General features: G+C 42.8%; 1 protein-coding gene across 1 annotated transcript; it reads right to left on the bottom strand.

The window, feature by feature from the left end:
* Nucleotides 1–207: 207 nt before the first annotated feature.
* LGALS3 (galectin 3) lies at nt 208–17,981 on the bottom strand. Its single transcript, XM_020883048.2, has 6 exons — nt 17,894–17,981; nt 11,109–11,130; nt 9,288–9,629; nt 5,466–5,554; nt 1,933–2,098; nt 208–516 (listed from the first exon to the last, which is right to left on the bottom strand). Exons 2-6 carry the CDS (start codon nt 11,124–11,126, stop codon nt 361–363), a joined length of 771 nt encoding a protein of 256 aa, XP_020738707.1. The 5' UTR covers nt 11,127–11,130; nt 17,894–17,981; the 3' UTR covers nt 208–360.
* Between the last annotated feature and the right edge of the window lie 2,132 nt (nt 17,982–20,113).

Below are 20,113 nucleotides of genomic sequence, written 5' to 3'. Positions count from 1 at the left end.
TAGTATCCATTGGTTTTTACCAAACTCTAGAAGAGAGAGGTAAATTTTGTGGTAGTATTTACTCCTGATTTCTTTTTAAAAATATAGTTTCAAATATTGAAAACTGGGAGGCTCTAATGCAGTATTAACATTGCCACATATTTCTTTTTCCTTTAAGTCCTGGACTTAACAATAAATTGCCCCAATTAAATTACATGTAAAGACAAGTAACTCTTAGAATATTTATTAAATCAGTGATTTACAAGAAGGACATTGATGAATAAAGGTAAAATTTTTCACTCATACTTAACATGAAACTTTTAAATGTGTAAGGTTTACGTTCAAATTCATTTCTTTAAAAAAGTATCTGCCCATTTAAGATTATATCATAGTGTGCGAAGCACTGGTGAGAGTTATGTCACCAGAAATTCTCAGCGTACTGATTTCCCCAAAATTTTTCACCCGATGATTGTACTGCAACAAGTGAGCATCATTGACTGCAACCTTGAAATGGTCAGGTTCAACCAGCACTTGTATCTGAAATGACACATACACAAAACTGTTAGAAATGCCCATTCCTTTTAAAACCAGTCTAGCCTAAGCTCTGGATGTCAAAAATTTCATCTTTCTGATCCTTTGTAGAATGAATTAAAGTCAGAAAAGGTAACTTTCCAGAAAAAAAAATTCCAAATTATTCAAAGATTTAAATGGAACAAAATGATAAATTGTTAAAAGGATATATAATTGAAGCCACAGAGGAAAAGATTAATCATTCCTCTACATAAAAACTTAAAGCTTTTGTATGGTCTCAAACACTGAAAGTAAAAATAAAAATGCTAAAGTAGGAATTCTCTGTTTAGAGAAGTGAATGTTATAAAGATGGATAATAACCAGTTTTGGCAAGAGTAAGAGAAACATAATCTCCAAGTAGTTAGAGGATGCATTAATTCTAACATTTTGGAAGCAGCACTTTGGCAATATCTTCATCTAAATCTTAAACTTTTTTTTTTAGTAAAATTACTCTTCTAGGAAGCAAAGATGTATTAGGACTAGTTATCACAGTATTTTAGTAAAATAAATAAAGCTTTCGAGGTTTTATCTGTTTGTAATATTTCCATACTCCAAATTTTCATCAGTAGGGTACTGGTTGAATGACTGCATCTCTAAGCAATGAAGTGTTATTAGGTGACAGTGTTCTGAGAAGGAAATGTCCACCAGATGTAGAATACAGACCCTGTTGGTCCCGCCCCTGAGGAGCGGATGGTCCAGCTGTTTTATTGCCCACTGTATAGTCAACCCTAACCCAACACTGTGGACCTAATATTTGTTGAAGCCATGCTTGAAAATAAAAAATGTGTTGCTTGTCACAAGAAAACACTGGAAAGATATTCGTTTGTAACATTTGTGAAGATGGGGGAGGGTTAAAGGATGGAGAACTTTTTAGTTAAAAAAAAAATCTGTAAATTTTTCTTTTCATAAACAAGCATGAATTAATTTTAGAGTTTAAAAAATTTAGTTTCGATTGCCATGCTAACCTTATGGTTTTAAGGAATTAACTCTCAGCCCAATTATATCAAAGACTTTCTAGGGGACTTCCCTGGCAAGTAGTTAAGACTCCTTGCTTCCACTGCAGGGGGAGCAGATTTGCCCTACATGCCTCACATTACGGCCAAAAAAAGAAAGATTTTCTGCCTTTTAAATTAAAGATGCTATGTTTCTCATTTCCAGAAAATCTTAAACTCAGAGAGCTGGTAACAAGGACAATGGTGAGGTGCCTAAATGGAGTTGAGGAATGCGCCACTATTTCTGAGACCATTCCCCTGGGATGGGGAGCAGATGTACTGGTCAGGTGTCCCAGGACAACTGATGAAAATTAATTTCCAGTGTGTTGTGGTTTAAGCTTGATTCCCCATGAGAAATAGACATTATCAATATATAATAGCAATAACTTACTTTGAAAGGTTTACCACTTTCAAATGGGAAAACCATTTGTCTTTCTTCCTTTCCCCAGTTATTATTCAGGTTTGAATTGCAAACAATGACTTTCCTGTTGTCCTCGTTGAAGCGTGGGTTAAAGTGGAAGGCAACATCATTCCCTCTCTTGAAATCTAAAGCAAGTCTGTTTTAAATCAAAAGTCACAGTTAGTAAAATGATTCAAGTTGTACATTTGTATCAAGTGAAGAACATACTTTTCTAAAGAGCAAATCATTTATAAAGTACAGGACACTTTTCTAAACAGAAAGCAAATAAATCATAGAATGGGTTCAAACTGGAAAGTATACTGGGCAAAGTATAGTAGTTCTACCTCATGCATGGGATGTGTGTTCCAAGACCCCCAGTGGATGGCTGAAACCATGAATAGTATCAAAATACCTTTTCCATCTGAACTGAACATTTATGCACTGGGGCCATAACTTCTACAGTTTGAGGTATGACCCCCCCCCAAAAAAAAAAAAGCATGAGTTTCTTTTTCCTTTCTCACAATTTCATGGACAAAAGATCTGTACTTACTGTAGATCTTGGCAACCCCAGTGTATAATTGTTTTCTTTCCGTATTAAATTGAGCACTGTCCCCTTTTCACTTTGAGAGCCCTTTATAGCTTCTCTTTGGCATACGTGAATTGCCAGCATCACTACTCTTGCTTTGGGGGCCATCATTAGGTAAAATAAGGGTTATGTGGACACAGCACCAGGGTACCATGACAGTGGATCTGATAACTAATAGACCAGATGTACAGCAGGATGGGGCTGGACAGCACGAGATTTCACCATGCTGTGTACAACGTGGGCAGCCTAAAACTTATGAATTGTTCATTTCTGGAATTTTCCATTTAATATTTTCAGACTGTGATTGACCTTGGGTAACCGATGCTGTGGAAAGCAAAACCTCAGATAAGGGCCACTACTATACTCGACATACTACCACAGTATCCCACAGTAAACAAGACAATAGGTGTTAAGGTTTTAGCCTTGTTGTCTTTGGTTATATCTTATTCACCTGTATTTCCCTTTTTACTATCTCTACATATAAACATGGTCAAGGTTTCCCTGCAGAGGTTTGGGGCCACTTTGAGGGCACTTTATACCTGACATTATGGAAATACAGCTACCTCTTTCTTGCCCTGACAGGTTACTTTCAACCGCTGTTAAAAGTAAACCAGCCACATAAAGTGCTATCAAATCCCTGGTTTCCTCATGGTTAACTGGAAAACCTAGTCCTAAAACAGCAAGAATGAGATAACATAGTTAATGTTCAGTATCCTGTTGCTGAGTTGTGAAGTCATAATAATAAATATGTTAAATATTCTGTGATGTGAAGTGGAATTAATGGAAGTGCTGGGTAAACTTTCTATCCTGTTCTCTCTCCTTGGATGTTAATACAAACACAAATTCTCTGCTGTTAAAGCACTACCCTCTCCACACGGTTTCTCAAAAGTGTGCTCCCCAGAGCACTAATATCAGAAGCAGCTGGTTCTATTAAAAAAAAAAAAAAGCAGCTCTTGTCTTAAAGCAAGGTCTGTATTCTAGACCTATTAACAATGATTCTTTGGGTGTTTTCATTCACCCAGTAACAGATACATCCAACTATCAATGATTAAATTCACAGGGAAAGAATCAATATAGTCAAATGGCAATAGAACTTGTATTTGACTTAATATGCAATGCTTGTACTTTCTCAGCAGTGAAAAGGTAATTGTCATCTCTACCACTTTAAGGATTTTTTTTTTCTTTCATGTGATTCCTCACATAGATTTTGCAGCTCAAAGCAATCCATTTCTCAGTTTACCACCACTTTAATCATTTCAACCAAAATTGGTTTTAACCTGCCACAGTCTCTAACCTTTCTAGTGGTGATGGTGGTGGTGGTGGTGATGTAGTTCCTAAGTCGTGTCCAACTCTTTGGGACCCCATCGACTGTAGCCTGCCAGGCTCCTCTGTCCATGGGATTTCCCAGGCAAGAATACTGGAGTAGGTAGCCATTTCCTCCTCCAGGAGATCTTGACTCAGGATTAGAACCCTTGTCTCCTGCTTGGCAGGCAGATTATTTACCACTGAGCCACCTGAGAAGCCCAACCTTTCTAGTGTGATAGTCCTAAGTAAGGCAAAGATGCCACTGTGGTTCTGCTTGACAGCAGCTGCCTCGGGAGAGCAGATACTACCCAACTATGAGTGCTGCCTGCACAGGGTCAGGGCTGTGGGTCCTGTGTTATTTTGGGAGGAAAGGTGGATGAGTACACAGAAGATATATGAGTATATGTTTTGTAACTTGCTGTGAGACCAGTTTTACTGTGTAGGGAAGTACTGTGCTGAGAGAAGCTGTCTAGGCTGTGTGGAAGGAAGAACTAACTTAAGGTAGTGACTACCACATAGAACCAGAGGAGGCTGGCTGGAGGTGGAGTGAACTGGTTGGCTGAATGTAAAATGATCTGTTCAGAACCTGTCCACCTCCTGGTAACAGAGGAGGTTGCTCCCACTGATTCACCAGGATCAAAGTGACAGGCACTCACAGAGGCTGTTTACAGAATTAAATAAACCTGTGTACACAGCTTGAATTTGTACCTTTTGTGCATTGTCTAAAAGACCCAGAAACAGATTAATTAATGGCTGTAGGAGCTTTAATGGTACCACCAACCTCAAGGACAGACAGACTGAACAGCTTCAGGATAACCTTAGCCTGCTTGTATTATATGTAAATATAACCAGTGGTGATAACCAGAGTCTGGTGTCCCAACGCAGCTGTAAATCAGCATGGATTTTCCAAAGTGAGCTCAAAATCTTAGCCCCTTCTAGTTCACCTCAACCAAAGCAGTACCAGTGGTGAAGACTGGTTTATTTTGATCAATTAATTTGACAAGTTAAAACTTTAACTTGTAAAGCTTTTTCAAACCTTTTAAGTAAATAGTGTCCACTCAGAACACTGGGGTTCCCCATCTTGTCACTTATCATCTGTAGACCAGGCCAACAGTATGAAAACAGAAATGGCAACAAGCTCACAAATCTGAGAGTGTATCATGACTTTCACAGCTACAGGGAGATTGCACCAATATGAGGACAGGAGGCATAATATTTAAGCTGTCAGATCAACTAGGCATCTTTTTCTTTTTGACCCTAATTTTTGATGGGCTTTGTTTTTTAGACAATCTGTGGCTCAGAGGTGGAGGGATATCCAAACATTATATCATAAAGGGTCTACTTTCCTTTAATTCTAAGGCTTTCCCTGCCAGGAAGAACCAACAGAACGGGTTTTTCTGCTCTTCCTCTTTGTCCTCACAAATTTTTATTCTGGTTCTGGGAAAAACACAAGACAGCGAGGGATTTGTCCTCTTGGTGAGACTGTGTATTGATTTATGGGAAAATCACAAACTATGGTATAGCCAAGATTCTAAATGTAATTTTTAAAATTCTATTAAAATTTAAAACAGATCACCCTTTATTCCAAAAACCAATCAATCAATATGTTAGACTTGCTAATTTTGCTCTTTACCTGTTTGCATTGGGCTTTACTGTACCCAGGATTGTTATCAGCATGCGAGGCATGATTCCTCCAGGAAAAGGCAGGTCATAAGGCACATTCTGGGAATAAAAAAATACACATACATCATTAAAGAGTCATGTTCCGGGGGACTTTCCTGGCAGCCCAGTGGTTAAGATGCCATGCTTTTGCTGCAGGAGGTGTGAGTTCACCCTAGTTCACCCCAGTCACTGAACTAAGATCCCACATGCCATGCAGCTACCCACCCCCCCCAAAAAAGAGTCATGTTTTCTTGAGGGAAGAAAGAAAAAGACATTGCTAGAGTTCAACCACTATTAACATATGTGAATAACATGTAACCCTACTTTAAGCCATCTTTTCAGACTCTCAGGCCACCTTGTCCAGGGCCTGAAGAGAGATGGCTCCCTACACAACTACAACCACAATAATCAAGAAAGAGGCCATTGGTTAATTAGTGCCAAAGACAGAACATGTTCCCTTCTGGAGACTGTATCTCTCATGATAAGGACCATCCTAATCTATAACTCATGGGAAAGGCTTAAGCTAGACCTTGCAATCAACACTCACGTTTCTATACCACTCTTAAGATCCTTGCCATGACATGTTCGTCCTAGTGGTTCTGCTCCCTGCAGGCAAACACTGTGGCACCTTCTAGGCCTCTGAGGTGTTCTTATGTTTAATTCACACAGGCCCTGTGTGGTGCTTTAAAGGTGGCAAGTACTCAATGTTTGTCGAATGGGAACTTTCCAGTTAATACCTTCCCCAGTTCATTCGACAAATATTTACTGACCGTCTACGTTCAAGGTGTTATAAATATTTCCACTGCTCTATCTTGGCTTCTTCTCTTTTTCCTTTAAGATTGTTTTCCCCTGGGTTCAACCATTGCCCAAGTCTTTTTCTCTCTAGCTCTGATCTGATCTATATTAGTCCTGTGCTTCTTCCCATCTGGCTTTGCTACTGGTGCCACAAATCTAACCAGTGTGAACTGCAGTGGTGTCCCCTGCCCCTCCCTGATCTGCCCCACTTCCTGAGTTCCTGGTTTGGGCTGATCCTTGGCTGGCATCCTCCTTGTCCAGCCTTGAAAAGCCAGAGTCATTTATTGACTTTTTGTTGTTGGTGTTTAGTCACAAAGTCACGTCTGACTCTTTGACGACCCCATAGACTGTAACCTGCCACGCTCCTCTCTCCATGGGATTTCCTAGGCAAGAATACTGGAGTAGATTACCATTTCCTTCTCCAGGGGAACTTCCCCACCCAGGGATCGAACCTGTGTCTCCTGAATTGGCAGGCAGACTCTTTGCCACTGTTAGTGCTGCACTCAATATGTCAGCAAATTTGGAAAACTAAGCAATGACCACAGGACTGGAAGAGGAAAGTTTTCATCCCAATTCCAAAGACAGGTAATGTCAAAGAATGTTCAGACTACCATACAGTTGTACTCTTTTCACATGCTAGCAAGGAAATGCTCAAAATCCTTCAAGCTAGGCTTCAACAGTATGTGAACTAAGAACTTCCAGATGTAGAAGCTGAATTTAGAAAAGAGGAACAAGAAATCAAATTGCCAATATCTGTGAATCATAGAAAATGCAAGAGAATTCCAGAAAAATGTCCACTTCTGCTTTATTTGACTATATGAAAGCCTTTGACTGTGGATCACAACAAACTGTGGAAAATTCTTAAAGAGATGGGAATACCAGGCCACCTTACCTGCCTTCTGAGCAATCTGTATTTAGGTCAAGAAGCAACAGTTAGAACTGGACATGGAACAATGAACTGGTTCAAAATTGCAAAAGAACTGGTTCAAAATTGCAAGAGGGGTATGTCAACACTGCATATTGTGACCCTGCTTATTTAACTTCTGTGCAGAGTATATCATGTGAAATGCTGGACTGAATGAAGATTGTTAGGAGAAATAACAACCTCAGATATACAGATGATACCACTCTAATGACAGAGAGTGAAGAGGAACTAAAGAGCCTCTTGATAAGGATGAGAGGGGAAAGTGAAAAAGCTGGCTAAAACTCAACAATCAAAAAAACTAAATCAAAGCATCTGGTCCCATCACTTCATGGCATATAGATGAAGAAAAAGTGGAAAACAGTGGCATATTTTATTTTCTTGGACTCCAAAATCACTGCAGACAGTGACTGCAGTCACAAAATTAGAAGACCCTTGCTCTTTGGAAGAAAAGCTATGACAAACCTAGACAGCATATTAAAAAGCAGAGACATCACTTTGATTACAAAGGTCTGTATAGTCAAAGCTGTGGGTTTTGCAGCAATGATATACGAATGTGAGAGTTGAACCATAAAGAAAGCTGAGCAGCAAATAATTGATGCTTTTGAATTTTTGGTGCTGGAGAAGACTCTTGAGAGTCCCTTGGACAGCAAAGAGACCAAACCAGTGAATCCTAAAGGAAATCAACCCTGAATATTCATTGGAAGGACTGATACTGAAGCTGACATTCCAGTACTTTAGCCACCTGATGTGAAGAGCCTACTCATTAGAAAAGACCCTGATGCTGGGAAAGATTGAGGGCAGGAGGAGAAGGGGGTGACAAGGGATGAGACGGTTGGATGGCATCAAGGACTCAATGAACATGAGTTTGAGAAAACCCCAAGAGATAGAGAAGGACAGGGAAGCCTGGTGTGCTGCAGTCCATGGGGTCACAAAGAGTCGGACTTGACTTAGCGACTGAACAAAAACAGCAAGACTTAACCACTAGATTCTGGGGTTCCTCCTCTTCAATCTCTTTCCCACTGCCTCTTCCTTCCAAAATTTCCATATTCCTGTCTCAACTGACTACCTGTGTGTGGTCCAGGTCCTGCATATCGGCTCTCATGTGCCCAATGCTGTCCCTCTGCTCTCCTCTAAGCTGACCAATAAGCAGAGCAAATACTCCCTGCGCCATCACACTCCTGAAAGGAGCTGATCTCACACTGCTATTGAACGCTTTTCTCAGATATGTATCTTTTCTCACAGCTAGACTGTTTGAAGATGTGTCTGGAGCCCCCAGAGTTGGGTCTTATGGTTAGAATTCATTTATTACAATGAATTTTAATATAAATGAAAATTCAATCCTTAGATCACAAAATTATCTTTAGAAGGTTTTTAAAAACCAGATTACTGTGGTTGCTCCAAGTTTCCCCTCTATGACCATGGGAAGGTTGCATAACCCTTTATTGACCCTATTTCCTTATTTGTAAAGTGGCAATAACAACAGTATCTTACAGAGTGCTTATGGAGTTGAATGAGAGCATCCATGTAGAAGCACACAGCTGGCACATGTTATATATCCAGTGTTTATCAGTAATAATAACAACCATTACTATGATCTTAACTTGATTTATATTAAAGCTGCCTTACAGATGCCTTCAAAACACACATTAGCTTCTCTTTAACAGTACATACACTAAACACGGGAAACTAACTTTTCAATTGAACCAACATACACTGTGCCTGGTCCCTGAAAAATGGCTCTAAGTAGTGAGTTTCAAGCTTCAGGTCTCCCAAAGCCCTCTGCAGGTCAGTGCCCAGAACCAACTTCCAGTCAGAGCACTACAAAGTGATGACGCTACCGCCCCAGACAATTGCCATTTTCTTTCTTTATTTTAAAATATTTATTTATTTGGCTGTGCTGGGTCTTAGTTTTGGCATGTGGGATCTAGTTCCCTAATTGGGGGTCAAACCCAGGCTCCCTGCACTGGGAGCATGGAGTCTTAGCCACTGGACTGCTAGGGAGTCCCAGCCATGTTCTTTATTAACTTGGTCCTGAACATACTGACGTTTACTAAATGATTCACTCCATCTTACCAGGGGTCCAGAAGGGACGCCATAGGGGCTGGCGGCAGGGTAGGCTCCAGGGGCACTTGGCTGTGCAGGAGGCGGGTAGGCCCCAGGTCCAGGGTAGGCACCCGGTGCAGTTGGTCCAGGATAAGCAGGTGCTGTTGGGCCGGGGTAGGCCCCAGGAGGTCCCTGTCCGGGGTAGGCCCCAGGAGGTCCCTGTCCGGGGTAGGCCCCAGGAGGTCCTTGTCCGGGGTAGGCCCCAGGATAGGCCGCTCCTGGGTAGCCTCCTGCCCCAGCAGGCTGGTTTCCCCATGAACCAGGCCAACCTTGAGGGTTTGGTTTTCCAGACCCAGATAAGGCATCATTAAGCTGGAAAAAAAGACATTAAAAAAATTATAGGATGAAAAACAATCACAACAGAATTTTCAGGAATATGTGATCTAAGAATTAGAGGGATGTGGTGAAGATATGAAATTCATATCAATAATGTTTTTCCTTTTAGTTTTGAGTTCCTAAGACTAAAATTCGACTATGGGATTATACATGCTTTATCACTTTACTCTTGCCTCCCATCATCTCAGATCATTGAGGGTTGCCTTTTTGTAATTTGCTAAAGTCAGGAGGTAGCCATCCTCTATGTAAAAGCATATATTTTCTAACTGACGTGAAAAAAAAAAATAGTCACAAAACTCAGTATGCTCTTTGGCTGCAAAACCTTCCACCGAGCTGGCCCTGGTTGCGTTGGCCTTCCCTTTGCGGGATGTCTACTGCACTTCGGGTACGCCAGGGAAGTTACCACTTGGTGGCATCCAGGCTAGTACCAGAGAGGTGGCCTGGTACACAGGGAGGAGCCTGCGATGTGGAGTCAGATGATGTGGTTTAAAATCCAGTGCTATCCATCAAGAAATCCAGTGTTATCCATCAAGAGCTCCAGTTTCAGAGCCATCATGTCACCTGTATAGGACTTAGTGTCTGTTTGTAAAATGGGGATAATGCTCTATTTCATATGATTGTGGTGACAAACAAGTGAGGCAGCATTTGTGACGGCCCTTTACAGACTGCAAGACTCTGTGCCAGTGTTGGATTGTGTCCTTTCTCTCCAAGAAGAGACTGCTTTCTCCCTGCCTGTTTTCTATAGCACACTGCCAGGTGGTACATGGAAGATGCCCAGTAAAGACTTCTATGTTGACTAAATATGATCTGCCAGGATTGTCTTTGATGCATCGGGAACACAACCCTAGATCTGGTGTTGGGGCAACACAGTGAGGCTGTGAAGGGAGCCCTTCACAGGCCTGGGGGAGGGGGAGAGAGAATCAGAGGGCTCCATGATGATGGAAAGCAAACGGGATAAACCTGAGCAAAGCTCATTGGGGCTGTAGGTGACGTGAGTCATTCCATTAAGGAATTTGGGAATACATAAGCATACTAATAGGAATTTGTTTTGGCTGCTTCTTACTCCAGCATTTGGGAAGGGAGAAGGAGTTGAGGGCACTTTAGGATTAAAAAAAAAAATCAGGTTGCTCAGAATGAACCACACTGCCCTTGTTCAGTTGGCTTCTCAGTTCCTGCTGGCAGAATCCACCAGCTTCTGTCCTAGGCCTTTGGTAAAGGGGTTACTGTTAGTGAGGCCTCTCTCTCTCTGCCTGGCTTTCTTCCCAAATGTGTTGCTGGAAAAACAAGACTCCACCTAACAAGCCCTCATTGGACAGATGAGGCCAGAGGAAGCCACGTGGTGGGAGAGTTAAGCTGGAAACTTGAGTGGTTAAAAAACAAACAACAAAAAATAAAACCCTCATCCTGCATGAATGTATATATATTAAGGTAGGAAAACAGACATAAAACACTTACCGAAAAACCGTCTGCCATTTTCCTGAAAGGAGAAAAAAAAACATAGGGGTTATCATTTGATCCTAAAAGATTTCACTGGTTTCTGTATGAACATCACAAACAGCTCATTGTGCAGGTCAAGTCAATATACAGGCATTCTCTTAACACAAACAAGTCTGTTCTCCAAATATGCCAAAATCAATAGCAGGGAACCATAAAAATGTCTCAAAGGGTGAGGATGCTCTCCACCTCAATCACCAGGCCCTATTTAACTCATAACTGAACTCTAATCACACTAGCTTGTGGATGAATCCTGGAAGTAACAGGCCATACAATGCAAGTGGGAGAGCAAGGAATATAATACTCTGCCGTTTCCTAGGTAACAAATGTAAGCAGTCCTGGTTTGTCTTTGGTTCTCCTTCACCTTCCTTCCTGTGCTCTTTTTTCCCACCACCTCATAAAAAGTGTTCATCAAATGAATCTTGCCCACCTCTCCTCTGGTTCCCACTGACAGCCCCACACCCTCTTCTAGGTTTTAGGAGGAGGCCATTGGTTCTTCCTCCTAGTGTTTGAAAGACAGTCTCTGCCTTGCCCACCCCAATGTCCAAGCCATAGCTGCTGCTGCTGACTTATTTCTTCATTTGCACAAATTTGTGCCTGTTCTGCGCCAGGCGCTGCACGGGCTCAGGTCTGGGTTTGAAGATGGAATTGGCCAAGATGTATCATCAAAGGGTCAGAGGCCAGAAAGGGTCACAAGTAATGGGCGCTGTGAGCCAGACTATGTGCTACGGCAAGTCACAACTGAAAAGATGACTTCTAACAGGAACAGTGTTGAGCTAAACCTTGAAAGAAAGGTGAGACTGGGGATATGAAGCAATAGCGAAGAAAGGCGAGCACAAGATGTACTTTTTTTTTTTTAAGGTGTTTGTTATTCCAAATGAAAATATCTGGCAGTATAACAAATCAAGTTTTTTAAAAAAAGACAATTTGGAGGAAAATATTTTGGGGTAGGATGCTACCAAAGAGAATTGGCCTTGCCCAAAGCTGCCTCAGTGGGTGGCTGTGAGACCATCATTCCTGCTTCGCTGGCTCCTCCCTCCGTGCCAGTTCCCAACAAACAAGATGTTTGACACTTGCTCCCGGAGCTGGTGCTCTGGCGGTAAGGAGAGGAGGCAGCTTGGGACTCCTCAGGCCTGGGTTCTTTTCTCCACCCAGGATCACCTGTGCTATGGTCAAAGTCACCTGGGTCTTCAATAATCAGAATCTTTTTCCTTAAGTTATCTACATGTGTGTGCTGAGCCATTTCAGTCATGTCGGACTCTTTGCTACCCTATGGACCCTAGCCCACCAGGCTCGTCTGTCCATAGGATTCTCTAGGCAAGAAAACTGGAGTGGGTTGCCATGCCCTCCTCCAGGGGATCTTCCTGACCCAGGGATCAAACCCACATCTCTTACATCTCCTGCACTGGCTGGTGGGTTCTTTACCACCAGCACCATCTGGGAAGCCATAGTTGCCTACTTGTTAAAGTTATTCAATTATTCTAAGAAATGATCCATTAAATGGTGGCTACTTGATAGGTCCTAAAAATGTAAAATATTAGACTTTTTGGTAAAACAAAAACAGACAAAAAGTCCTCCTAGAACTTAATGTATGCTTCATTTATACACCAGATATTTTACCTTACTCTGCTGTTACTTATAATACAGTTCAATATTACCTTCCATTATTTTTTTGTTTTTGCACATCTCTTTTTAAATTTGGATACATTCAGGTTATCACTGTGCCCATCTTCCAACTTGGAAACTGCTGGTGATCTAATTGGGAAGTCACAGCAACTCTCCCAGGGCTTGTTTCATTGCACTTAGTATATAATATCCGACTCTTTAATGCGAAAGTCGGTGCTCCTCTGTACTTCCTTCCCCAAAAGACTGCCACTGCCTAGAGAAGTATGCTGCTACCACAGGAAGAACTTAAGGGTTGTTACAGGGACTTGGCTGGCCATCCAGTGGTTAAGACTTCCCCTTCCAATGCAGGGGGAGCAGGTTCAATCCCTGGTTGAGGAACTAAGATCCCACATGCCTGGTGGCCAAAAAACCAAAACATAAAATATTGTAACAAAATCAATAAAGATTTTAAAAACAGCTTTAAGAGTTCTTACAGAAAAGGGAAAGAAAGGACATTTCTTTCTTTTTTTTTTGTCTATGCCGTGAGGCATGTGGGATCTTAGTTCCCAATCAGGGATGGAACCTGTACCCCTTGCACTGGAAGCACAGGGTCTTAACCACTGGACTGCCAGTGAAATCCTTTGAAAGGGTATTTCTTTTTTTTTTTTTTTGCCATGAGTGATGGGACTAGATGAAAGGGTATTTCTTAAGTCAAGAAATAAAGCTTCTCACTTTGGACGCCAGAAAGAAACAATTTTGGACTTCACTGTAGGCAGAAAGTTTAGTTCCTTTGTTTACACAAATTCTTCCATTCCTGAGCAACACAGCAACATAGTAAAGACTCAGCAATAACTTTGTGTTTTGACTTCTTTTAAATATCCCCATTGTGCTGGGGCTTATCCCTGACCTCAGCCTCACTGACATTTCAGGTGGGATACTTCGTAGGGAGGGGCTCTTCTGTGCATCATGTGCATCCCCGGCTTCAACACCCAAGATGACAGCAAACGGCCCCCCGCCCCCCCGCCCCCAGCCCCTGCATTGTGCTAACCTAGAAGGTCTTAAGATGTTTCCAAATAACCCTGGGGAAGCAAGAGGAGGGCAAAGTTGTGCCTGGTTTGAGAACCACTGGCCTGAGCTAATGAGGATATGTATCCTCACATAAAAGTACCCATTCAGGTCAATAACAGGAAGGTAGTTTCAGTTGTTAAAACTAGCTAAAGCTGTACCACTGGCCTCATCAAGTGTCATTAATATGTGTGCTTAGTCGTTCAGTCATGTCTGACTCTCTGCAACCCCATGGACTGTAGCCCACCAGGCTCTTCTGTCCATGGGATTCTCCAGGCACGAATACTGGAGTGGGTTGCCACTCCCTCCTCCAGGGGATCTTCCCAACCCAAGGATCAAACCCAGGTCTCCCACATTACAGGCTGAGCCACCAGGGAAGCCCGTCTTATTAATATAAATCCAGTTAAACTTAGATATGTTTAAAGGCTGATCACAACCAGAAACTCATGCGAAGACAGCTAGCCCCAAATGTAACATTTATTCTTTTCAAAGTCTCTGTTCAAACACATTCAGTTTATTTTGGACTGGAGTAGAGTGGGTTGCCGTCTCCCTCTCTCGTGGGTCTTTTGACCCAGGGATTGGACCTGGGTCTCCTGTACTGCAAGCAGATCCTTTACCATCTGGGCCACCTGGGAAGCCCCATTTTCCAACTGGACCAAAACAACTGGAGAAACAAGGCAGATTCCACTATTTCCGCTGCGTTTCAGGTAACACCAAGGATGGCAGTTTGGATTGTGCTGGGACACATTAGAAGCCCATTAGAATAATGACACCCTGTATTTGTGTGATGTTTTCAGTTTATAAAGCACTTTCACGTACTTTTCTTATTTTGATTCTGATAATAATCTTATGAGGTTGACAGGGAAAAGTTAGTATCCTCACTTCAAAGGTGAGGAAACTGAGTCTTAGAGAGTTAACGTGGTGGCCCAAAGTCATTGTTATTGGCAGGCAGGGACCTGAGTCCAAACAGCCTGACTCCTAATTCTGACTGATTTTATACTAGTAGCAAACCTCACACTTTGACATTTTAAAGTATAGTCCTTCGAAAGTATTAGTTACTTCATTTAGAAATTAATTCTCTGGCTTACTCATCCGGAACTGCATAAACATGCTGAAATCATAAACAAAAAAGAGATCATGCTTTTGTCAGAAACTAGCTGGGTGACTCATTCAGTGTCCAGTGATACTGAATACAAGAATGCCATTTTGCACAGTCACTTAGCTAACTATAACCACATTTAAACTGATAAAGCTTTAAAAAGTTGGGCATGCATTGTTTTGATTATATCAACTCCCAACCATCAGATCTCTGATGGAAAGGTTTCTAACCAATGTTCTTTTTAAATCAAGGTTAGCAACCTTAGAACTTAAAAGGAGAACCAAAAAACAATTTTAAAAAATCTATTTGGATAAACATCTTCCTACTTGCCTGGAAAGTTTCTTTCTTTTTAGATGAGTAGCTTATATAAAGAGACAATCAAATGTGGGGGAAAAAAAATCTTCCCACTGTACAGATACTATAGGTATGTGAACTCTGGCATTCCCAGAATCAAGAGAATTTTGAAGTCAGATAAGAAACACTACATCAAAAGCAAAAGCATTTAAAAAAATACTATCTGAATCCTCACATTTGGAAAAACCTACAGGAATTAGTTCAGTATCACTTTGGAATAAGAAATTAAATATGAGTCAGAATGCAGACCACTTTTAATCTGCTGTTGATTGCAGCTTTGCCCTTTAATAAAGAGTTGCTATCCACTGTACTATGTTATTCTAGACCCATGTAGCAATTAATTCAGTTGCCTGGATTCCCAGGAGGACTTCTGAAATTTCTGCCCACAAAGGGCCCCAACCTTCATAAAAGCTGTAAGGGAAGGAGATCATAAACTATTTCCTCAGAACCACAAGCACGGCCCACACTCCTCCAAAGAACACAAGAGAGGCAGTCTTCCTGGTCTTACTGAAACATGGAGCAAGGCTTGAGAAATGCTCATTTGCAAAGCCAAATTCAAAGATGCTAGTTAGGATAAAGGAAACTGGTCCTTTCCTAGGATTTCTTTTTCATCACACTTCCTCAGCCATAAGGAATTTAAAGTTACTTTGTACCTCTCAGTTACTGATCCTCCCCCCACCCCCACCCTATGGAAAAGCTGAATATCAGTCAAGAGAAAACACATGATACTTAGTCAGCGGCAAACTGGAATTACTGCCCTGGCAGGCTTACCACTCAGAATTTAATGAGAAGAATCCATTTAGGCACCAGACACAAAATGTTAACTAGCTGTCCTCAGCAGAAGCCTCTGTCCCAAACTCACAGGAAAGGGAAGCTAAGTTTTTGATCAAGTTACCATGAGTCTCAGGCACAAGAAGTTCACAAGCCAACCGGTATTTTAGGTAACATAAGCACCTCAAATTTTACTATATGAATATAGATCTCTATTAGGGATAAGATTTAGAGTCTGACAGAAGAGAGTTCTAGGCAAACAGTATCTAAATCATAGGCGAGACCAATAAGGGCCTTTTGACCTCGCTAGCAATAAGTAAAAAGTCTTTTTATAAAGCTCTTCTGCATATTTGTAGCATAGCAAAATATCACTGACTAAAGACCTCTCAACACAGCGAGACTAACCTACTACATTTTAAAAATGAGCTTTGGGGGTCAATCTATCAAACAGTCCTCCTCCTCTGCTTCTTACGTACCTTGGTGAGGCATCCACCTAATATTTCTAAGCTCAAAACATTCAAGACCCATCATCAAACTTCTCCCCAGAATATGGAGAGAATGCTGATTCTAAGCAAAACCCCCCCACATGATTAATTTAGGCAGCTCCGATCTCCCATAGATTAAGGGTGAGGCACAGTCATCAAAGGGATGGATGACACAACTCTAGGGATTCAAAGACAATGTCTGAAAAGGACATTCTTGTGGGACAATGAATTTTATTACTGAACTTTTATGGAAACACAATTTCCTAGCATGAAAGATCAACTTTGTAAATTTGGGGCAAATGAGTCAGAATTTTGGAAGTTGGTGAAAATTTTTTCTCATGCTCTATGCTAAGTGGTCGATTCTTATTGCCACCATTTTCTGCAGAACGAAATGAGCCTCTCTTCCATTCCTATTCCAGAATCCTAGAAACAGACTGAGTCACTGAAGTCAAACCGTCCTCATTGTCCAGCAACCCAACTCCCAGGAGTCACTTTACAAATATTCCAGGTATCTGAAATCAGGATCGCTAAGGGCAGGGCATGAAGCCTAAGGCACAACCTCAACCCCAGTGTCCCAGAGCTCCTACTCTTCAAAGCGCAGTCATGTTGGTGCTTTGATATGATCAACTCACAATTTAGAATAAATCCCCAAACATGTTTTAAAAGCACCCCTCCCCACCTCAACTAGGGCTCTGCACACTCGGACCAACATTTAATTCTGCCACACCCCACATGTCCCCAGCACAGGTCTGAGATCGTTAATGCTCAAATCTGAACTGGGATTTGCAAAAACAGGGTGTGCGGTCTTTGCCAAGCCGGGCACATGCCCACTCAGCCTTGGGGCAGCACCATTTTCTGCGAGATCAGCATCCAGAGAGCGGCTGCAGCCCCGGACGCTGTTGGCCTGCAGCAGAACTCATCCCCATCCCACAGCCAAGCTAAGAGTCGAGGAGCCGCCCACAGAGTGCCGGGGCAGTCTCCACCGTGGACGGAGGCAGGGGCACCTGGTTCCTCCCACCCAGCTGGAGCAGGCAGCTGGGAGGATGCGCGTCCACTACGCACCGCGGGCCGCCCGGCGCGCCGGGCGCGAAGCCCGGGCTGAACCTTCCGGTCGCCGCAAAGGGTGACACACCCGTCCGCCGCGAGGAAATGCAGGTGAGTCTTTGTAAGTCGAGTCTCAGACTCCTCTCTTGAGGGCTCGAAGCCAAGGAACCTGGACCCAGGACGCGCGGTTCCCCGGGGAAGCCAAGCCCCCTTCTCCGGCTCCCGCCCAGCCGGCAAAGGGGGCCGCGCACCGAGCAGCGCCCGGCCCCCTGGCCTTGCAGCAGGCGGGTGTGCGCCCCGGTCGCGGCGCCCCCACCACTTACCCGACGCCTATGCACTGGCTCGCGCGCCGCAGGGGAGGCTCGGGCAGAGGTGGCGTGGTCCTGCCAGGGCGGTGGCCGGCTCTGCGCCTCAAATACGCCCGGCCCGGCACGCCTCTCCCGGGGCGGGGCCACACCCCGGCCGCCCCCGGTCTCTTGGTGCGAACTAGGCTGGGCGAGTCCTGGCCCCGCTGGATACCCGGGCGCCCAGGCGCCTCGGATCCAGGACGCAGAGGAGACGCCTGACCCAGGACAGCGGCGGGTGGGACCCGCGTTCTCCATCCCCTCAACGTCCAGTCGGTCCCCTCCGCAGCCGCCAGAGATTGGGTTCACCGCCCTCTCATTAGATTCACCTGCTAAGCCCTCAGACCAAGATAGGGACAGTCTGCGAAGCTTTTAGTGACAGGGAGGGTCCTGTCACGTTTTCTGAGATGCTGAGTGAGAAGCTGCATACCTTGTTTTTATTCCCCTTCTGAACTGTGATATGGGCACACACCTCTCAGACCAAGGAGCCCTAGGTTGTTTTGCTGTTTGCTTCCCACTGCCTCCTCAACATCTGCCCTGTGTTTGGTAGGTCCTCAGTAAACTGGTTAAATTTGTTTAGTAAATGAATGATTGAAATAGTGAATCACTTCCTAGGAAGTCTATTTTCTCAAAGATTGGAAAGAGTCTTGATGGAGGGGAGAGTTAAACACAAATGTAGCTTTGAGAAAGGTAGGAATAAAATAAAATAAAGCTATGGCTCTAAGAAGGGCTTCGCTGGCAGCTCAGCTGGTAAAGAATCCACCTGCAATGCAGGAGGCCCCAGGTTGATTCCTGGGTGGGGAAGACTCGTGAAGAAGGGATAGGTTACCCACTCCAGTATTCTTGGGCTTCCCTGGTGGCTCAGAGTAAAATAAGAATAAAGTAAAGTAAAATAAAGAATCTGCCTGCAATGCAGGAGACCTAGGTTTGATCCCTGGGTTGGGAAGATCCCCTGGAGGAGGGCATGGCAACCCACTCCAGTGTTCTTGCCTGGAGAATCCCCATGGACAGAGGAGGCTGGGCTACAGTCGGTGTGATCACAAAGAGTCTGACCTGACTCAGCAACTAAGCACAGTACATGTCTCTAAGAAAGATTGTTACAAGTAGTGATGTTTCCAGGAGAAGTGGTATTTGTCTGTAGCATTTCACTGGGTAATAGCTGAGTGAAATGACTAAGGATGTCTTAGATACATATGTTTTTTAATTCAAATAGCCACTCACAAAAATTAACACACAGACATAGAAAACAAATTTATGGTTATCAACGTGGTAGTGAGAGGAAGGAACAAATTAGTAATTTGGGATTAAGAGATACATGCTGCTGCTGCTGCTAAGTCACTTCAATCGTGTCCGACTCTGTGCAACCCCATAGACGGCAGCCCACCAGGCTCCCCCGTCCCTGGGATTCTCCAGGCAAGAGTACTGGAGTGGGTTGCCATTGCCTTCTCCTAACAGATACATACTCCTAGACAAATAAGATATAAATAATAGACAAATAACAAGGACCTACTGTGTAGCACAGGGAACTATATTCAGTATCTTGTAATACCCATAATGGAAAAGAATCTGAAAAATACATATATGTATGACTGAATCACTTTGCTGTACACCTGAAACGTTGTAAATCAACAATACTTCAGTTTTAAAAATGAACTCAAAATGGATTAAAGACCTAAATGTATGACCTGAAACCATAAAACTCGTAGAAGACAACAGAGAAAGAGCTCCTTGACATTGATTTTAGCAATAATTATTTGGATATGACACCAAAAACACAAGCATTAAAAGTTTAAAGTAAACAAGTGGGACCTACATCAGACTAAACAGCTTCTACACAGCAAAGGAAACCATCAACAAAATGAAAAGGCAGCCTACAGAATTGGAAAAAATATTTGCAAATCATATATCAAAATAAGAGCCTAATATCCAAAATATATAAGGAACTCATTTATACAACTCAATTGCAAAAAAAAAAAAAATCTTAAAAAATGGGCAGAGGAACCAAATTTTTCCAAAGAAGCTATACAAATGGCCAACAGGTACATGAAAAGGTGCTCATTGTCACTAATCGTCAGGGAAATGCAAATCAAAAGCACAATGAGATATCACCTTATGCCTGTTAGAATGGCTACTGTCCAAAGACAAGAGATATGTATTGGAGAGAATGTAGAGAAAAGAGAACCTTTGTGTACCATTGGT

Source organism: Odocoileus virginianus, chromosome 6 (genome assembly GCF_023699985.2).
Source record: "Odocoileus virginianus isolate 20LAN1187 ecotype Illinois chromosome 6, Ovbor_1.2, whole genome shotgun sequence".
In the NCBI taxonomy this organism is placed as follows: domain Eukaryota; kingdom Metazoa; phylum Chordata; class Mammalia; order Artiodactyla; family Cervidae; genus Odocoileus; species Odocoileus virginianus.
The sequence above is the reverse complement of the archived record's forward strand: the minus strand, read 5'-3'. Positions and strand labels throughout refer to the sequence as shown.